This window comes from Lepidochelys kempii, chromosome 2 (genome assembly GCF_965140285.1).
Source record: "Lepidochelys kempii isolate rLepKem1 chromosome 2, rLepKem1.hap1, whole genome shotgun sequence".
In the NCBI taxonomy this organism is placed as follows: domain Eukaryota; kingdom Metazoa; phylum Chordata; order Testudines; family Cheloniidae; genus Lepidochelys; species Lepidochelys kempii.
The window spans coordinates 42,251,672-42,271,358 of record NC_136381.1 but is presented as its reverse complement, the minus strand read 5'-3'; the positions used below and the strand labels follow the sequence as shown (position 1 = coordinate 42,271,358).

At 42.0% G+C, this 19,687-nt stretch overlaps 1 protein-coding gene across 4 annotated transcripts in view; it reads right to left on the bottom strand.

Annotated features, from left to right (window-relative positions):
• Positions 1-4,239: 4,239 nt before the first annotated feature.
• MTERF3 (mitochondrial transcription termination factor 3) overlaps positions 4,240-19,687 on the bottom strand; it is a 39,174-nt gene continuing 23,726 nt past the window's right edge. For all 4 annotated transcript variants that reach the window (XM_073330519.2, XM_073330520.2, XM_073330517.2 and 1 more), the window contains exons 7-8: positions 14,836-14,997; positions 4,240-5,439 (exon numbers count right to left, since the gene is read on the bottom strand). In XM_073330519.2, the coding sequence (XP_073186620.1) occupies positions 5,245-5,439; positions 14,836-14,997 (357 nt within the window). In that variant the 3' untranslated portion in view covers positions 4,240-5,244. The remainder of the gene's footprint in view (positions 5,440-14,835; positions 14,998-19,687) is intronic.

Below are 19,687 nucleotides of genomic sequence, written 5' to 3'. Positions count from 1 at the left end.
TCCTTCCTATAACACAAGAACTAGGGGCCACCAAATGAAATTAATGGGCAGCAGGTTTAAAACAAAAGGAAGTATTTTTTCACACAACACACAGTCAGCCTGTGGAACTCCTTGCCAAAGGATGTTGTGAAGGCCAAGACTATAACAGGGTTCAAAAAAGAACTAGATAAATTAATGGAGGATAGGTCCATCAATGGCTATTAGCCAGGATGGGCAGGGATGGTGTCCCTAGCCTCTGTTTGCCAGAAGCTGGGAATGGGCAACAGGGGATGGATCACTTGATGATTACCTGTTCTGTTCATTCCCTCTGGGGCACCTGGCATTGGCCACTGTTGGAAGACAGGATACTGGGCTAGATGGACCTTTGGTCTGACCTGGTATGGCCGTTCTTATGTTCTTAATACTGGAGTGGTGTAGGAAAGTGTCCTACCGTGGTGAACAAAATAAGGCAGCACTTCCCAGAAACCTGCAAAGGATTGTAGAGTACCTCCATGAAAGCTTCCTAGAGATATCTATGGCGAATTTCCGGGCCATCCCCATGCACATAAACAGTCTTTTTTTGGAGAGCACCCTCTGCGTAGCTGGAGTAGCCACCGATACCCACTACACCTACTTTTTTGTTCAGATTAAACATAAAAAATACCATGTAACTCTTACAGTTTGATTGGAAATGTGTACTCACCAGAGGTGCCTTCCCTGGCCTCATGCTGTGCTGCCAACTAGTCCTGTGAAGGGGTGGGGTCCAGGGTTAAAAACAGTTTTTGGCTGTCAGGGAGAATGAATCTTCCACTTGCCTGCCTCACGTTCTCCTCCTCTTTCTCAACAATGTCCTCCTTGTTGTTGCTCAGGGTCACTTGGGGCTTCTGGGAGGTATCCACGGAGCATGTGGGGTAGTTGTGGGGTCGCTGTCAAGAATCGCATGCAGCTCCTCATAAAAGCGGCTTATTTGTGGGGCAGAACCAGAACGACTGTTTGCTTCGCTTGTCTTTTGGTATGCTTGCCGAAGTGCCTTTATTTTCATGGGGCAGTGCTGTGTGTGTCCCTGGTGTAGCCCTTCTCCTCCACGCAATCTTGGCATAGATGTCAGCATTTCTTCTGCTGGATTGGAGCTCTGCCAGCACAGACTCTTCTCCACACAGCAATAAGATCCACCACCTCTGTACTCTGTGCTGGAGCGCATTTGTGGCCTTGAATCTCCATGATCATCTGTGTTGGCAAGTTCTCCACACTGATCAAACAGGAAAAGAAAATTCAAAAGCTCCTGGGGCTTTAACAGGGGAGCGGCTGTTTCCTGTGTACCTGGCTGACGTACTGTGGAGTTGAAAGTGCTCTTCATAGTGGTCACAGCAGAGACCTGGAGGCCAATTCATTTGAATTACACAGTGCAGTGTCTACACTATCCTCATGTCGACCCATGGATGTCGAATCAAGCGCTACGCCTCTCGTGGAGGTGAAGTACAGAAGGCAACTTTACAGGCCACTTAGGTCAGCGGAAGGGACCCGGTAGTGTAGACACATATATTATTAGATTGACTTAATGCGGCTTATGTCGACCTAAGTTGGTAGTGTAGACCAGGCCTAAGTCCCCAAGTAGACAGCAGTAGGGCAATGGAAGAATTCTGTCAACCTAACTACTGCCTCTTGGAGAGGTGGCTTACCTACAACAGGTAGGAGAATCCCTCCTGTTGGCATATGTAGTGTCTACACTGAAGAACTGCAGTGGCACAACTGTGCCCTTGTAGCATTTTAAGTGTCGGGAAGCCCTAGGGAATACATACTAGCTTTACCAGCCTAGCAAAAGATTTATTCTTTCCCCTCTTGACCAAAGACACAGACACCACATTGTTTCCAGAGCCTGAAGAGGCCCACCCAGCTCAGGACTCCAGCTCCCTGCCCTAATTCTCCCTCCCCATCTCCCATAAGTAATCAGAATTGGGGTCTTCCCTTTCCCAACATCGTCTCAGGCACTGCAGACAGGGTTCCAGGGCTGAGGGCCTTCCTCCTCACATTGGCATCCATGGAAGGTCTAGAAAAGTAGACTTAAGGCAACCTCAGTAACTATAACCATTCTTTTATTAAACCCACCCTCTTATGCATGCTCCATTTAAAAGGATAGGTACTTGCTAGACCCCAGGATCAGTCTATTCTGCAATTCCACAGCAGAATCCACTCCATCCTGCAGAATTGTGCTCCAGAATCCATTTTGTTGGTTTTATTTTAAATCAATGGCAATTGCTCTCATGACTGTAATTGTGACGCTGAGCCAGAAAGGGTTAAACAACTTGCAGGCAAAATGACCCAAATTCTACCTCTAAAGACATATTAGGAAAGAAATAAATGATAACTAGGGCTATTCCTTATAAATAGCTAGCAAAGCCATGTTAGATAGACTGGAGCTTTGAAATGTAGACTTGTATTGTTAAGGAATTGGAAGAAGATAGTGATTGTAATAGTCAATGATTACCTATATCTTGTTAGAGATTAAAAGTGTCACTAGATGGTTTCAGTCTGTCACTATGTTCTATTGACTCAAAGATCAAAGGGAAATATTAACATTTAAATGAATGGTGAATGTGGTAATATCAGTCTATTTCTCTTTGAAATATCATAGAATCATAGAAGGTCAGGGTTGGAAGGGACCTCAGGAGGTCATCTAGTCCAACCCCCTGCTTAAAGCAGGACCAATCCCCAATTTTTGCCCCAGATCCCTAAATGGCCACCTCAAGGATTGAACTCACAATTCTGGGTTTAGCAGGCCAATGCTCAAACCACTGAGCTATCCAAGCATACTGTTAATCCTTTACAGTTTGATAAATAGAATATTCATATGTAAATGTATTAATGGGTTCTGTGTTACTTTTTTTTTTTTTTTTTAAAAAACTGTACTTGGAAAGAGCTGTACCTGTACTTTGCCAGGGACCTGAAAATTACCACTGATGGATGGCTGCTACCGAGAATCTATACAGTTGACTGGGATCTGAGAAATATAATCCATGTAATAAACTACCTGTAAATGACAGGTTTCAGAGTAGCAGCCGTGTTAGTCTGTGTTCGCAAAAAGAAAAGGAGGACTTGTGGCACCTTAGAGACTAACAAATTTGTTTGAGCATAAGCTTTCGTGAGATACAGCTCACTTCATCGGATGCATTCAGTGGAAAAAGTAGATTCCACTGAATGCATCCGATGAAGTGAGCTGTAGCTCATGAAAGCTTATGCTCAAACAAATTTGTTAAGTCTCTAAGGTGCCGCAAGTACTCCTTTTCTTTTTACCTGTAAATGGTGGAAGATGGGCAGTTGCCTTATGCTAATCCATACAGCTAATTACTGGTGATGCTTAGGAAATAGGCCTACTTCAAAGCCACAATGCTTCACTTATTATTCAACTGCTGTCAAGAAGCTGCCAGAGAACTATAAAGAGAACTCTTGAGCCCTGATCCTGTAATCTCAGATCTGCTTCAGCTCCATCAAGGAAAGTTTGAGTCACAAGACTGAGGTCCCCAGCTACAGTCTGGGTCATCCTGATATTGGTCATAGGTTATAGTCCAGTGGAATTTATTCTGAAAGAACTTTTTGCAACTCTAAAGCTCACCGTCTTTCCTATGAAACTAAACTAAGAACTTTATTAATATCTGTATGTATAATGATTTTTAACCTATACTCACTCTCCTTTTTTTAAATAAATTTTAGTTTAGTTAATAAGAATTGGCTGTAAGCATGTATTTGGGTAAGAACTGAAATATTCATTGACCTGGCAGGTAATGTGTCTGATCCTTTGGGATTGATAGAATTTTTTATATGATGAATAAGATTTTCAGTAATCCTTATCGTATTTGACTTGGCTGCCTGGGTGGGAGCCCAAGGCTGGATCGTTTTAAGGGAATTGTGTTCTTGGCTTCTGGGTAACCAGTAAGGTGTTGTAGAAGCTGTTTTGTTGCTGGATTGGTTGATCTAATTATTAGAAATACTATAGTGCTGGAAAGAGCCACTGGCAGCTCCCGAGCCTCAGTCTGAGTATCACTGCTTTAAAGGGAGACAACTATTAGGGAACATAGGCTCCAAATTTTAGCTTTTTAAAAACAAAAATATCAGTGGAAATATTTTCATTGTATTTTAATACATTTGAATTAAAATATCTAGTTTTTAAACTTCTTAAAATATTTATAAGACAAACACTACACCCCTGTGCTAGCATGAAGAATCAGACTGACTGTAAACAAAATCAGAAAGTATCTACTCCAGTTTAATTTACTTTATGCATTTTATTCAGCTTGGCAAGTAGCATGGACCATGAAGGTGTGTGTTCCTTATAATTCTGTATTAATGAATGCAGTCAGTTTAGATCACTTCCATCTGAATATATTTATCTATTATTACATTTTCTAACATTACTATAACTGAAAGTTGTGGGGAACATAGTTGTTTTTCAGTTAACTCTGTATACACAACAGCACTTTCTCTCTTTCAGACAGCAAAAGGGAAGAGACAAAATGGATTGTAAAACTACACAGATTGACAAGTGAAGTATAAAAGTATTTCTATCTATTTTGTAAGTGGACTAAATTATAACTTGCTATCCTTTAATGATTATGGTACTTTGATATCTTTAAAGAACAGATTTGCTTAGCTATCTAGCTACTGTTAGAGTAACCTCAGTGTCCACCTTAAGAAAGATGTATGCTCACTGGAAGGTGTTAAGAAGTCCCTTTGGTGTGAGAGCCACCATGTAAGAGCATGTATAGGTGGTGCAATAGAAGTGAATCAACCACTAACCCTAGTAGTAAAGAATAATAATCTTGCTGCTCCAGCATTATCTGTCTCATTCAGAAAGTGCAACTGTGTCCATCCAAGCAAACTAAACAGAGGATCAGTTTTTCATCTTACAATATATTGAAACAAACTGTAGGTGAAAAAGTAGCAAAAAAAATCAATTTTAACATGCTTTATAAGTTTATGTTCCTGGTTGGCTGCATTGCCAATCATGAATGAAAATTTGGATTTCATTTCAAGAGTTACGTCAATAATTATACATACATTTGCTTAACCCTTTTCCATTAAGAAATACATATTTTAAAATATATTTAAAAAATTTAAAATATATATGCCTTTATCCTTACACATTGCACTAATTTCATAAGCAATACTTTTTAAACCAGTAAATAAGCAGTTAAGAGACAGAAGAGAGAGCAGTTTTTGTAAAATACATTTATTTCATAACATTCTCTCTCTTTTTACATGTGTTACTAATTAAAGTGTTTTTAAGAATTTTTCAAAGTCCTTTACTGAGGCCTTGGCAACCTCTGTACAAAACACCTCATCGGGCATGGATACTAGCTTGTCCAGAGAGATGTAGCTGGGCTGTGCTGGGTCATACTGTGCTCTTCCCAAAAATGTAAGAAACATATGTCTTTCTTTGACTCGTAATAGCTTTGAATTGAAAACCTAGGAAACAAAAGAAAAGGCTGAGTTTTATAAGCTTCAGGCTCTATAAGTACATCTAAAACTAAAAGTTTTGCCACTAAAGTAAAAGTTCTGAATAAAAATGAAAATTTTGCACCTCCCCCCCTCCATTTTTCTGAACCATTCCTCATTAAGCATATGAACCAGATCCTATACTACACTTTTTTTTTTTTTTTTTTAAACAACACTGTTGGAATTAAACAAAGAATCAATAAGTGATGATAAATCTCTAGAAAGTAACTTCACACGGTGGATTCCATTTATTAGCAACTGCTTGGTTCCCAGCAAAAAGTTGTCATTATCTGGAAGTTGCCAATAAGCAGAAGGTAAGTTTGCAGAGCTGCAGCCAGGGAAGAAAGCATTGGGACGTGTCTTGCCTGTCTGCAGCTGGTGCATGCAGGATGCAGCCCAGAGAGCGCTTGGAGAGGTACCATGCCTCCCCATGGACCCCCAGTGCCTTCACTCCTCATGGAAAACCCCGGCATTTGGACTGCAGCCTTCCCTGCCCTACCCACGACCTCCCTTCCCCATCCGCAGTGCCAGGACTCCTGCAGGGCTTCCCCAGTGGGCAGGGATGCGAGCACCCCAGATGGCTAACTATGCGAGCATCCCAGACTGCTAACTCCTGTGAAGGCAGTGAGGCTGCCGCCAGGGAAGAAAGCTCTCTGATGTGCTAAGCCTAGGACTCCAGTGCCAGGTCAGGACGCACCCTGGAGAGTGCAGGGAGAGGTACCGCACTGCCCTAGGATTTCCTTCCCTGGCTGCAGCCCTGCAAACTTGCCTGTGGATGGGGCCCTTACTCCAATCAATAAAAAAAAGTAAGCAGCATGCCTATTACCAATATCCAAATCCCATTAATATTAAAGGTAATGGGATGGAATCAGCTCCCATTAACCGAAAATTATTAACATCGGTTTGCTGTTAAGCAGCATCCCCTTTATATGCTAACCCATAAATCAATGGTACTCTCTAACCTGAAATACTGTGTTCAGTTCTAGTCAGTCACCTTATTTCAAAAAAGAATATAGCACAAATGGGGGTTCAGAGATAAGCAACAAGAATGATTGGAGGCAAACAGAAGCTTCCATATGAAAAGAGATTCAGACTAGGATTGTATTTTAGAAAACAGACAAATAAGAGGGGATGAGGACATGATACAGTACAAAATAATGAATGGTAGAGTGGTGGTATATTCACCGTTCATAATGCAGAACCAACAGAATATGTGATGAAACTGATAAAAGGAAGTTTATATCATACAGTACACAATTAGCTTGTGGAACTCATTTTCACAAAATAACACTGAGGCCAAGCGGTCGATAGGATTCAAATAGGGATTGGGCATTTATACGGATAAGGTATCCAGAGATATAGCAGTATGGATTAAAAAGTTTTGAGAGGAATATAATTTTTCATGCTTCAGAGCATCACTCAACTTCTTTAAGGGGAGTTAAGAAGAATCTTTACCTGGGGGCAGATTATCCAGAACTGCTGACCTTAGGGCTTCTTCCACTTTCCTCTGAAGAGGCTGGTATTGGTATGGTATTCTGACTCTGGCCACTCTTGGAGACAGGATACTGGACTAAACGGACCACTAGTCTGTTCTGGTATGGCAGTGTCTATGTTCCTGCCCCCAAAATCTTAACATTTAAATATGACATGGCAATAAGTGAGGATCAGAAACAGACAATAAGGGAATAAGATGGAAGAGTGTGACAATTAAGACTATTTTAATGGTTATGTTAATAAAATTGTCATCGTTTCTCCCCTCACTTCTTGTAAACAAGATGGCAGAATAGAGGGCAGAATTTTTTTTTAGGAGAAATTTGAATGAGGCAAGGGAGGTGGCTTGGTGAAAGATTTGGGGAGGTTGTTCTCAGCTTAAGGGGTAGCATGAAAGAAGGAAAGATGATGTGTCTCAGAGGAGAACACGATGCATCAAAGCTGATGATATTGGCAGAGTGAAGAGGGCAGAGAAGACACATAGAAACCAGGTCAGAGATGTATCTTCTTCTTTCATATGGCATTGCAATGCTTTTTTATTATTGGATAAGTGAGGACATCAGTCTTCTGTTTGCATAGTAGCTTGGTCAGGTAATCACATTTTGCCGAAGAGGCCCATACACTGCTGCTGGCAGAGGGGATCCACTGAACAAGGCCGCTGTGGGTGGCAAGAGGGACCCCCGGAGCTCGTGGCTGCTGCGGGTGGCAGGGGGGACCCCGGCAGCTCCCAACAGCAGCAGGGCGCACCCTGGAGCTCCCAGGACCCCCCACCCCCGGTTACCCATTTTGTCATGGGTATTTTTAGTAAAAGTCAAGGACAGGTCACAGGCTTCCATGAATTTTTCATTGTTGTCTGACTTTTACTAAAAATATCCGTGACAAAAACTTAGCCTTAGTTATAATCTTAAGTAGCAGAGAGGATGGTGGCATCTATTGTTGTGGAAAAGAGGTAGGTGAGAGGGCTTGGTAAGGAAGTTTGTGTGTTCGGTTTTGCATGAGGCTTGAAATGGTGATGATCCATTATCTAAAATGAGATGTTAGAGAGACAAAGATTAGACTCAGCTGCTGGAGACAGCTTATATTTGTGAATGTGGATAAAGGCAATAGTTAATAGTGAGTGCATGGGCCCCACCAAGGATAGAGCACAGGCAGAAAAGCTGATGGGTCAAAGAACTGAGCTTTCAGGGACCCACAACAGACAAAAAGCCTTTTAAATGTATACAGAAAGAATGGCTAAACATGTAGTTAGGAGGAGAACCAAGAGGGACGGAGTCATGAACCTAAGGGATGACGTGAATAGTACTAAAGGCAGGAAGATGAATATGGAGATAGACACCAAGGCCATTGGACTTAGTGTTAGAGCAGTGGTTCTCAAGCTTTTATACTGGCGACCCCTTCCACACAGCAAGCCTCTGAGTGTGACCCCCCCTTATAAATTAAAAACACTTTTTTACATTTAACACTATTATAAATGCTGGAGGTGAAGCATGGTTTGGGAGTCGAGGCTGACAGCTCGTGACCCCCATGTAATAATCTCACGACCCCCTACGGGGTCACGACCCCCAGTTTGAGAGAATGCTGGGAGGGAAGGGTGGAGATACAAGCAGTAATGGGAGATCACATGAGATTTTTTCATTTTTCCTTGGGGAAAAAACTATCAAGATCCTGGATGGAAAGAGAAAAGACTCTCAAGGTCAGCTCCCAGACTGCTGTGCTGGGCATCACAACATGGGGAATAGATGGCCAGCCCTCTGTGGAGAAAGAGGTGGTTAGGGACTATTTAGAAAAACTGGACGTGCACAAGTCCATGGGGTCGGATGAGTTGCATCCGAGAGTGCTAAAGGAACTGGCGGCTGTGATTGCAGAGCCATTGGCCATTATCTTTGAAAACTCGTGGCAAACGGGGGAAGTCCCAGATGACTGGAAAAAGGCTAATGTAGTGCCAATCTTTAAAAAAGGGAAGAAGGAGGATCCTGGGAACTACAGGCCAGTAAGCCTCACTTCAGTCACCGGAAAAATCATGGAGCAGGTCCTCAAAGAATCAATCCTGAAGCACTTACATGAGAGGAAAGTGATCAGGAACAGTCAACATGGATTCACCAAGGGAAGGTCATGCCTGACTAATCTAATCGCCTTCTATGATGAGATTACTGGTTCTGTGGATGAAGGGAAAGCAGTGGATGTATTGTTTCTTGACTTTAGCAAAGCTTTTGACACGGTCTCCCACAGTATTCTTGTCAGCAAGTTAAGGAAGTATGGGCTGGATGAATGCACTATAAAGTGGGTAGAAAGTTGGCTAGATTGTCGGGCTCAACGGGTAGTGATCAATGGCTCCATGTCTAGTTGGCAGCCGGTGTCAAGTGGAGTGCCCCAGGGGTCGGTCCTGGGGCCGGTTTTGTTCAATAACTTCATAAATAATCTGGAGGATGGTGTGGATTGCACTCTCAGCAAATTTGCGGATGATACTAAACTAGGAGGAGTGGTAGATATGCTGGAGGGCAGGGATAGGATACAGAGGGACCTAGACAAATTGGAGGATTGGACCAAAAGAAATCTGATGAGGTTCAATAAGGATAAGTGCAGGGTCCTGCACTTAGGACGGAAGAACCCAATGCACAGCTACAGACTAGGGACCGAATGGCTAGGCAGCAGTTCTGCGGAAAAGGACCTAGGGGTGACAGTGGACGAGAAGCTGGATATGAGCCAGCAGTGTGCCCTTGTTGCCAAGAAGGCCAATGGCATTTTGGGATGTATAAGTAGGGGCATAGCCAGCAGATCGAGGGACGTGATCGTCCCCCTCTATTCGACATTGGTGAGGCCTCATCTGGAGTACTGTGTCCAGTTTTGGGCCCCACACTACAAGAAGGATGTGGATAAATTGGAGAGAGTCCAGCGAAGGGCAACAAAAATGATTAGGGGTCTGGAACACATGAGTTATGAGGAGAGGCTGAGGGAACTGGGATTGTTTAGTCTGCAGAAGAGAAGAATGAGGGGGGATTTGATAGCTGCTTTCAACTACCTGAAAGGGGGTTCCAGAGAGGATGGTTCTAGACTATTCTCAGTGGTGGAAGAGGACAGGACAAGGAGTAATGGTCTCAAGTTGCAGTGGGGGAGGTTTAGGTTGGATATTAGGAAAAACTTTTTCACTAGGAGGGCGGTGAAACACTGGCATGTGTTGCCTAGGGAGGTGGTGGAATCTCCTTCCTTGGAAGTTTTTAAGGTCAGGCTTGACAAAGCCCTGGCTGGGATGATTTAATTGGAGATGGGTCCTGCTTTTGAGCAGGGGGTTGGACTAGATGACCTCCTGAGGTCCCTTCCAACCCTGATATTCTATGATTCTAAGAGTCCTCCCCAACAATCTGTTAGCTGACCTTTTTGTTTGGTCTTGACTTCTTAAGATTAGCCATCCCATGGCTTTTAACTTCAAGATTTAGAATGTTAGACTCAGTGGCATGGCTACAATCATTTCATTCCTTCTGAAACTGCCCCTTGCAGTTTTAAATTGCACACGGTTTTCTTGTAAAAAGTTGCCATGTTCCACTCAGAGGTGACTTCATTTCAGCAGTGGGTAAAGTAAACCCAAAATATACTGTTTATTTTTAGGATGATAGTAAATGTAAGGTCTAAAATCATTTAAACAAGGCAGTAGAAAAAAAGTTAATTATCAGGAACTCACCTATTTGTGCAATACACCTCAGTGAAGATTTTAAGAAGTGTAAGAACATAAGAAGGGCCATACTGGGTCAGACCAAAGGCCCATCCAGCCCAGTATCCTGTCTACCGACAGTGGCTAATGCCAGGTGCCCCAGAGGGAGCAAACCTAACAGGTAAAGATCAGTGATCTCTCTCCTGCCATCCATCTCCACCCACTGACAAACAGAGGCTAGGGACACCATTCCTTACCCATCCTGGCTAATAGCCATTAATGGATTTAGCCACCATTAATTTATCCTGTTCTCTTTTAAACCCTGTTATAGTCCTAGCCTTCACAACCTCCTCAGGCAAGGAGTTCCACAGGTTGACTGTGCGCTGTGTGAAGAAGAATTTCCTTTTATTTGTTTTAAACCTGCTGCCCATTAATTTCATTTGGTGGCCCCTAGTTCTTATATTATGGGAACAAGTAAATAACTTTTCCTTATTCACTTTCTCCACACCATTCATGATTTTCTATACCTCTATCATATCCACCCCTTAGTCTCCTCTTTTCCAAGCTGAAAAGTCCTAGCCTCTTTAATCTCTCCTCATATGGGACCCGTTCCAAACCCCTAATCATTTTAGTTGCCCTTTTCTGAACCTTTTCTAATGCCAGTATATCTTTTCTGAGATGAGGGGACCATATCTGTATGCAGTATTCAAGATGTGGGCGTACCATGGATTTATATAAGGGCAATAAGATATTCTCCATCTTATTCTCTATCCCTTTTTGAATGATTCCTAACATCCCGTTTGCTTTTTTGACTGCTGCACACTGCGTAGACGTCTTCAGAGAACTATCCATGATGACTCCAAGATCTTTCTCCTGATTTGTTGTAGCTAAATTAGCCCCCATCTTATTGTATGTATAGTTGGGGTTATTTTTTCCAATGTGCATTACTTTACATTTATCCCCATTCAATTTCATTTGCCATTTTGTTGCCCGATCACTTAGTTTTGTGAGATCTTTTTGAAGTTTTTCACAGTCTGCTTTAGTCTTAAGTATCTTGAGCAGTTTGTATCATCTGCAAACTTTGCCAACTCACTGTTTACTCCTTTCTCCAGATCATTTATGAATAAGTTGAATAGGATTGGTCCTAGGACTGACCGTTGGGGAACACCACTAGTTACGAATCTCCATTCTGAAAATTTACCATTTATTCCTACCCTTTGTTTCCTGTCTTTTAACCAGTTCTCAGTCCATGAAAGGATCTTCCCTCTTATCCTATGACAACTTAATTTACGTAAGAGCCTTTGGTGAGGGACCTTGTCAAAGGCTTTTTGGAAATCTAAGTATGCTCTGTCCACTGGATCCCCCTTGTCCACATGTTTGTTGACCGCTTCAAAGAACTCTTGATTAGTAAGACATGATTTCCCTTTACAGAAAACATGTTGACTTTTGCCTAACAATTTAAGTTCTTCTATGTGTCTGACAATTTTATTCTTTACTATTGTTTCAACTAATTTGCTCAGCACTGACATTAGACTTACTGGTCTGTAATTGCCAGGATCACCTCTAGAGCCTTAAATATTTGCGTTACATTAGCTATCTTCCAGTCATTGGGTTCATAGAATCATAGAATATTTGGGTTGGAAGGGACCTCAGAAGGTCATCTAGTCCAACCCCCTGCTCAAAGCAGGACCAATCCCCAATTTTTGCCCCAGATCCCTCAATGGCCCCCTCAAGGATTGAACTCACAACCCCGGGTTTAGCAGGCCAATGCTCAAACCACTGAGCTATCCCTCAGAAACAGATTTAAAGAACAGGTTACAAACCATACTTAATAGTTCCGCAATTTCACATTTGAGTTCTTTCAGAACTCTTGGGTGAATGTCATCTGGTCTCAGTGACTTATTACTGTTAAGTTTCTCAATTAATTCTAAACCCTCCCCTAGTGCGGCTTCAAACTGTGACAATTCCTCAGATTTGTCACCTACAAAAGGTTTGAGAATCTCCCTAACATCCTCAGTCAAAGAATTCATTTAGTTTCTCTGCAATCACTTTATCATCTTTAAGTGCTCCTTTTGTATCTTGATCGTCCAGGGGCCCCACAGGTTGTTTAACAGGCTTCCTGCTTCTGATGTACTTAAACATTTTGTTATTACCTTTTGAGTTTTTGGCTAGCTGTTCTTCAAACTCCTTTTTGGCTTTTCTTATTACATTTTTACACTTAAGTTGGCAGTGTTTATGCTCCTTTCTGTTTACCTCACTAGGGGTTGACTTCCACTTTTTAAAAGATGCCTTTTTATCTCTCACTGCTTCTTTTACATGGTTAAGCCATGGTGGCTCTTTTTTAGTTCTTTTACTGTGTTTTTTAATTTGGAGTTTTAAGTTGAGCCTCTAAAAAGTGTCCATGCAGCTTGCAGGGATTTCACTCTAGTCACTGTACCTTTTAATTTCTGTTTAACTAACCTCCTCATTTTTGCATAGTTCCCCTTTCTGAAATTAAATGCCACAGTGTTGGGCTGTTGAGGTGTTCTTCCAACCACAGGAATGTTATATGTTATTATATTAGGGTCACTATTTCCAAGCGGTCCTGTTATAGTTACCTCTTTGACCAGATCTTGCGCTCCACTCAGGACTAAATCAAGAGTTGCCTCTCCCCTTGTGGGTTCCTGTATCAGCTGCTCCAAGAAGGGGTCATTTAAAGTATTGAGAAATTTTGTCTACATTTCGTCCTGAGGTGACATGTACCCAGTCAATATGGGATAATTGAAATCCCCCACTATTATTGAGTTCTTTATTTTGATAGCCTCTCTAACCTCCCTTAGCATTTCATCGTCACTATCACTGTCCTGGTCAGGTGGTCGATAATAGATCCCTACTGTTATATTCTTATTAGAGCATGGAATTACTATCCACAGAGTTTCTGTGGATCATGTGGATTCATTTAAGATTTTTATTTCATTTGATTCTACATTTTCTTTCACATATAGTGCCACTCCTCCCCCGGCACAACCTGTTCTGTCCTTCTGATATATTTTGTACCCCAGAATGATTGTGTCCCATTGATTGTCCTCACTCCACCAGGTTTGTGATGCCTATTATATCAATATCCTCCTTTAACACGAGGCACTCTAGTTCACCCTTCTTATTATTTAGACTTCTAGCATTTGTGTACAAGCACTTTAAAAACTTGTCACTGTGTATTTGTCTGCCCTTTTATGAAGTGTCAGATTCTTTTTTATGTGAATGTACTAAGTAGTACACTGATGCGTAAAGACATTTTGTTGCTTGCCATATATATTCTAAAGGCAATACACGAAATTACATTCAAGCTATTTAATGATATTAAACTTTTGCCAGCTAAAATACTTAACTTAGAAACAGCGTAAATCTGAAAGTCGTCATTGCGAGATCTGCATTTTTAGAACTAGTTAAATACCTGATGAAGAAAGTTTGGATTTTTTGGATTAGATTTTCCAATAATTTAGAATGAACTTTCTCCAGTGTCCTTCCTATTTCCACCCTCAACTGACATGAAAACCTTAGGTCCAGTGGTACTCACCCCTCAGTGGTTCAGGAGTCAAATTAGCAATCAACATTACCCAAAAGAGCCACAGTAGTGTGAATTCATTGTTTCATTTACTATTTTTATAGGTATATATTATTCTCACAGCAAATTACCAAGTACTCTACAATTGGTTAATAATATAGTAAAAGCATCCTGATTGGTTAATAATTAAATCAGTGTTTTAGTATCATGTGCTGCAAAGAGCCGCAGGGGAGACATTAAAGAACCACTTTCAGCTCCTGAGCGTCAGTGTGAGTATCTGAGGTGCAGATGATGAAGGCTCCAACAACAGTGTTCGATGTAGCAGGCACTTATCTATATTGTAAATCAGCCAGTAGAGATCACCACTGCCATAACCATAGAAAACAAGATTATTATGTTCACTGGACCAAGGAAGAAAAAAAAGTGCTAAATGAGCTTCCAAATTTAAATCTTTAGCACAGCTACCTGTTGCTCCACTGAACTAGTCATGAGTGAATTACTGATAAAAATTGTTCTAATTTAAGCCAAGCCCCAAACTACTTTTTGCTGCCAGAGGTCACTTGAAGAATCCATGTGGATTTTGGCGATTGTATAATTTTGCCCTCAGAGCTGGCCCAGTGAAGGAAATCAAACTCCTTGTTTTGACGGCAATTACACTTTAACCCACAATTCTTAAATCTCTTACTTGAGGGAAGTTAGTAAGGATGTGGTGGGGAATGCCCATTACATTGTGCAGGTAGTCAAAAGTCTCTGTAAGCTTCTTTTTGTTTGCAGTTAAAATCTTGGGGATTTTAGATACAATATGCTGAATTTCATTACGCCGAAAACCAAGTTCAACCTGGCACACCTGAAAAAAGAAATAATAAATCAGCTATGATCATTTGATTTTTAACAACACATCACTGAAACTGATTTTTTTTTTTTTTTAAAATAAGTTATCCATACTACTAAGATATTCCAGTCACTGATCATCTAGCTGTGGGTCTCTAAACGATAGCTTCCACCATGTTCAGACTGTAAACTGCTTTGGGACAGAAACTGAGTTGCTTTATGTTATAGACCACCATGAACACTGATGGTGTTCAACAAACAAGGATATAAAACACACGTGATCTGGTAGGTTGCTGAATAAGAAAACTTTTGCACTTTCATACTACAGCACAATCAAACTGAGGATCTCAAAGCACTTTACAAACATAAATAAATTCAATCTTAACTCATGTCAGGTAGGAGAGTTATTATCCCCATTTCACAGATGAGGAAACTAAGCACAGAGATCAAAAGATTTGCCCAAGGTCACACAATATGTCTGTTGTAGAGCCAAGTGAACATCCCAAGTGATTTAACTGTATTCATACTTACATTCTCAGGGGTTTTTAAATTGTATTAACTATGTCTGCCATCCCAGGCCTATGACCCACAATTTCATTAACAGGCATCCTTTTATGCCTCCACTTCCATCCGGATTAGTGGTTGATGACACAAGGGACAACAAACCAAAGTAAACGCAAGAAACAATATTTCTTCTGATAGCCTGAGAAGGTTATTGGTTGGGTGATAAGAGGTGAATGAAAATAGAGGGAAATGGTCAGACTTACCTCCAGAAATACTATCCCTGCACAATATAACTACCTCCACTTGCCCAGAAGCAGAATTCACAAGGCTGGGTCTACCCTACAGACTTATATTGGTATAACTACATTGCTCAGATGAATGGATTTTTTTGTTTATCCACACTCTGAGCAATGTAGTTATACCAACCTCTCTTTCATATTCTTGGATGGAGATTATCTGGGTCCCCTGATTTAGTCCCAATAAACTGTTTGTGTTTGACTTCCACCTCAGATGCAGTAATTTCTACATCCATATCCTCGCTTCCATTAGCCACCCTGCCACTGCCTCTAAGATCTTCATCAGCCTTATTAAAAACAAAGGCAAAGTATTTGATTTGGTGTTGGGCCATGCCTAGATTATTTTTAATCCCCCCTCCCCACCCCAGTGTTTAGCAGTCCCACTTTTTTCCTTTTAATTTTATTTATATGGCTATAAAACCTTTTATTATTGGTTAGAATTCCCTTTGGAAGGTCCAACTCTGCTTGGTTTTTGGCAGTTCTCACTTTATCCCTACACTTTCTGGCCTCCAAGAGGTAGCTTTCCTTGCTGATCCATCCCATCTTCCATTCCTTGTAGGCTTTCTGCTTTCTTTTAATCACCTGTTTGAGATGCTTGCTCATGCAAGTTGGTCTGCAACCCTTCCCTATGAATATTTGCCCCTTGCTTGAGATGCAGGCTTCATATAGTTTCTGCAACTTTGACGTAAAGTAATTCCAAGCCTCCTCCACATTCAGATCCTGGAGACCTTTGGTGCAGTCCACTTCCCGAACTAATTCCCTTAATTTTTTAATGTTAGCCCTTCTGAAATAAAGGACCCTAGTTACAGCATATGTTTATTTATCCTTCTATTTAGTTTCAACTGAATTAACTCATGATCACTAGAACCAAGGTTGTCTCCTACAATCAGATCTTCTAGGAGGTCCTCACTACTCACCAATACCAAATCGAAAATGGCATCACCTCTTGTTGGTTCAGAGACTATTTTGTGAAGAAATCTGTCAGCTATCACATTCAGGAAAATCTGGATCCTACTATTGTTAGTAGGACTTGTCCTCCAATCTATATTTGGAAAGTTAAAGTCTCCCATAATCACACAATTCCCAGTAGTATTTATTTCATTAAAAACATTCAAGAGGTCTCTACCATATCCAAATTGGATCCTGGGGCTCAGTAGCATACCCCAAGCACAAGCCCAGGGGATCCTCTAGTAGCTTTTTTCCCAAAAGTGATTTTTGCACTAACAGACTCTGGGTATGTCTATACTTGCAGAGTTTTTGTGCTGTAAGTTTCACCGGTGATAGGGAACCAGTGAAAGTAAAGTACTGGTTTGAGTACTCATTTAATTCTTCAGGTGTCAAAGTGTGTTTACATTAGCAGCACTTCCATCACGGAGGACAGCAGCGCTCTAGGGCAGCTATCCCACAGTGCAGCTCTCTCCAGTTTGACATGGGTCTTGTTGGAAAGGGGGGGATAATCGCGGGGCATCCTGAGTCCCTGCACAGCCTCCTCTCCCCAAACACGGATAAGCTCCAGTAGCTCAGCATTGCTCCAAGCAGGGGATCACTTGCTCTGTGGAGCAGGCATTGTCACCTGGCCAGATAAGTGTGCACTTGCCAAGAAAACAGGGAAGGGGAGTTTCAAAGTTCCCAGGGCTTTACTGGGGGAGGGATGGATGTCTGTTTACCTGGCATCAGAGCAGCAGAGCTGCTGGCCAGAGTGGTCACCTAGGCACTGAGAGATCTCCTCCAGGGACGAACTTGTCTTCACTTGCACATCACCGCAGAAGCATCACTGGTAAGAGCTGTACGCCTCTTGTGGAGGTGGTTTTCTTTTTGTGGTGAAACTTTGGAGTTTCACTGCAAAAAGTCATTAGCAAGTGTCGACGCTCCCATGGGTTTTACGCAAAAAAGGGACTTTTTTCCGCTTTAAATGGCAAGGGTAGACATGCCCTCTGTCTTATCCATTCCCTCACTTCTAATTTCTTTACAGTAAATTTCATTAATATACAATGCTACTCCACCATCTTTGTCTTTATTTCTCTTTCCTGAACAGCACAGACCCTTCAATACCAGTACTCCAGTCATGACAGCTATTCCACATGTTTATGTTATTCCTATATATCTGGTTTCACTTCCTGCTCTAATAGTTCTAGTTCCTCCATTTTTGTTACCCGGGCTCCTGGCATTGCTGTATAAACATCTTAATTGTTGCTGCTTAGCTTCACTGACATTCCTTATCCAATTGGGTACATTCAATCTATTGCCAGTATTGCCTGCCTGACTGGTAGCTTCATTGGTATTGGCACTATTTTTCCTTTTAATGTCCATTCTCCTACCCACTGCTGTTCCTTTATCCATTGTTTTATCCTTTCTTGATTTTCCTCCTTTTCAATGTTAAAATCAGCTGTGGAAATTACATGAGCATACCCCAACCATCTCCCCTGAGTTTCTAGGTTAAAGCTCTTTTAAATCAGTTTTGCCACATCCATCCCAGAAGTCTATTTCCCTCACTACTCAGGTGGAGTCCACCCCATGAGAACTGTCCTCTGTCCATGACTGCCTCCCAACGGTCAAACATCCCAAAGCCCTCCTTATATTACCACTGCCTGAGCCATCTGTTGATCATTATAATTTTGTCTCATCTTCATTCTCCTCTAGGGAGAAGTAGAATCTCACTGAAGATCACCTGAGCCTCTATTTCTTAAGCATCTTCCCCAGCCTGGCATAATCTCCCTTGATACGTTCCAGCAAGAATCTAGCTGTATCATTTGTTCCCACATGAAGGACAATCAGTGGATCCTTTCCTGCTCCCATTAGGATCCTCTTCAGCCTTAGATCCACATCCCATATCTTATCTCCCGGCAGACAGCACACCTTTCTGTTCTCTGGATCAGCTCTGGTGACAGGCCTGGGTCTTGGGACTCCCTACTAAGAAAACGATCACGTAGACCTGCATTTTCCTGGTGATGGAGTGATGCACCAAAAAGAACAGGAGGAAGGCTGGTGAAAGTCCTCGTCTTTTATTCTCCCTTACAATCTTCTGCAAGTCATCTTGTATCCTCCTGGGGCTCTGAACTCTGGGTATCTCCATTGACTCTTCCCCTCTTCTTATAGGACTAGCCACTCTTCTCTTCTTCCTTGACCTCCCACTTTCAGTTACTGCCTGCCATGCCCCTTTTTCATTCACCAACTCAGCAAATCTGTTTCTGAGCTCTATTTCTTCTTCATTAGCTGGTCTTTTCCTTTACCTGGTTCTTGTAGGCAATGCTTCCTCTGGCCACTTTTCTCACCCAGCAATCTCTCCTCACAGTTCTTCAGTCCAGCTTGCATCTGCAAGTCTTGACATTTCCCTTCAGCCTCCTCTTGCCTTCCCTCCATCATCTGCTCGAATCCCCTTCAAAACTCAACCATAGTTTCCACCTGCATCTCCAAACTTCAGATCTTCTCTACCATCAGCTCTATCAGGCGGCACTTCATACAAAGAAAGTTCTTTTCAGGTATCCGTTCCAGGATCGCGTTCATCCTGCAGCTTCCACATCCAGTCGTCTTCATTGTCTCTTCCATTGCTTCGGTGACTACCACTGCTGCCTCTGTATCTGTCACAGCCTTCCCACCTAATATCCTGCCAATCTGACTGGGGGGAAAGGGGGAGGGAGTGGTGTCACCTTCCTCTGCAGCATGGGAAACAGGTCACTTGCAAGTTTAAGCTAGTGTAAATGGTGGCTTCTCTGTAACTTGAAGTCTTTAAATAATAATTTGAGGACTTAAGTAATTCAGCCAGAGGTTAGGGGTCTATTAGAGAAATGGGCGGGTGAGGTTCTGTGGCCTGCAACGTGCAGAAGGTCAGACTAGATTATCATGATGGTCCCTTCTGACCTTAAAGTCTAGGATTACCCCCCACCCCCCGACCATGTGGGCATCACT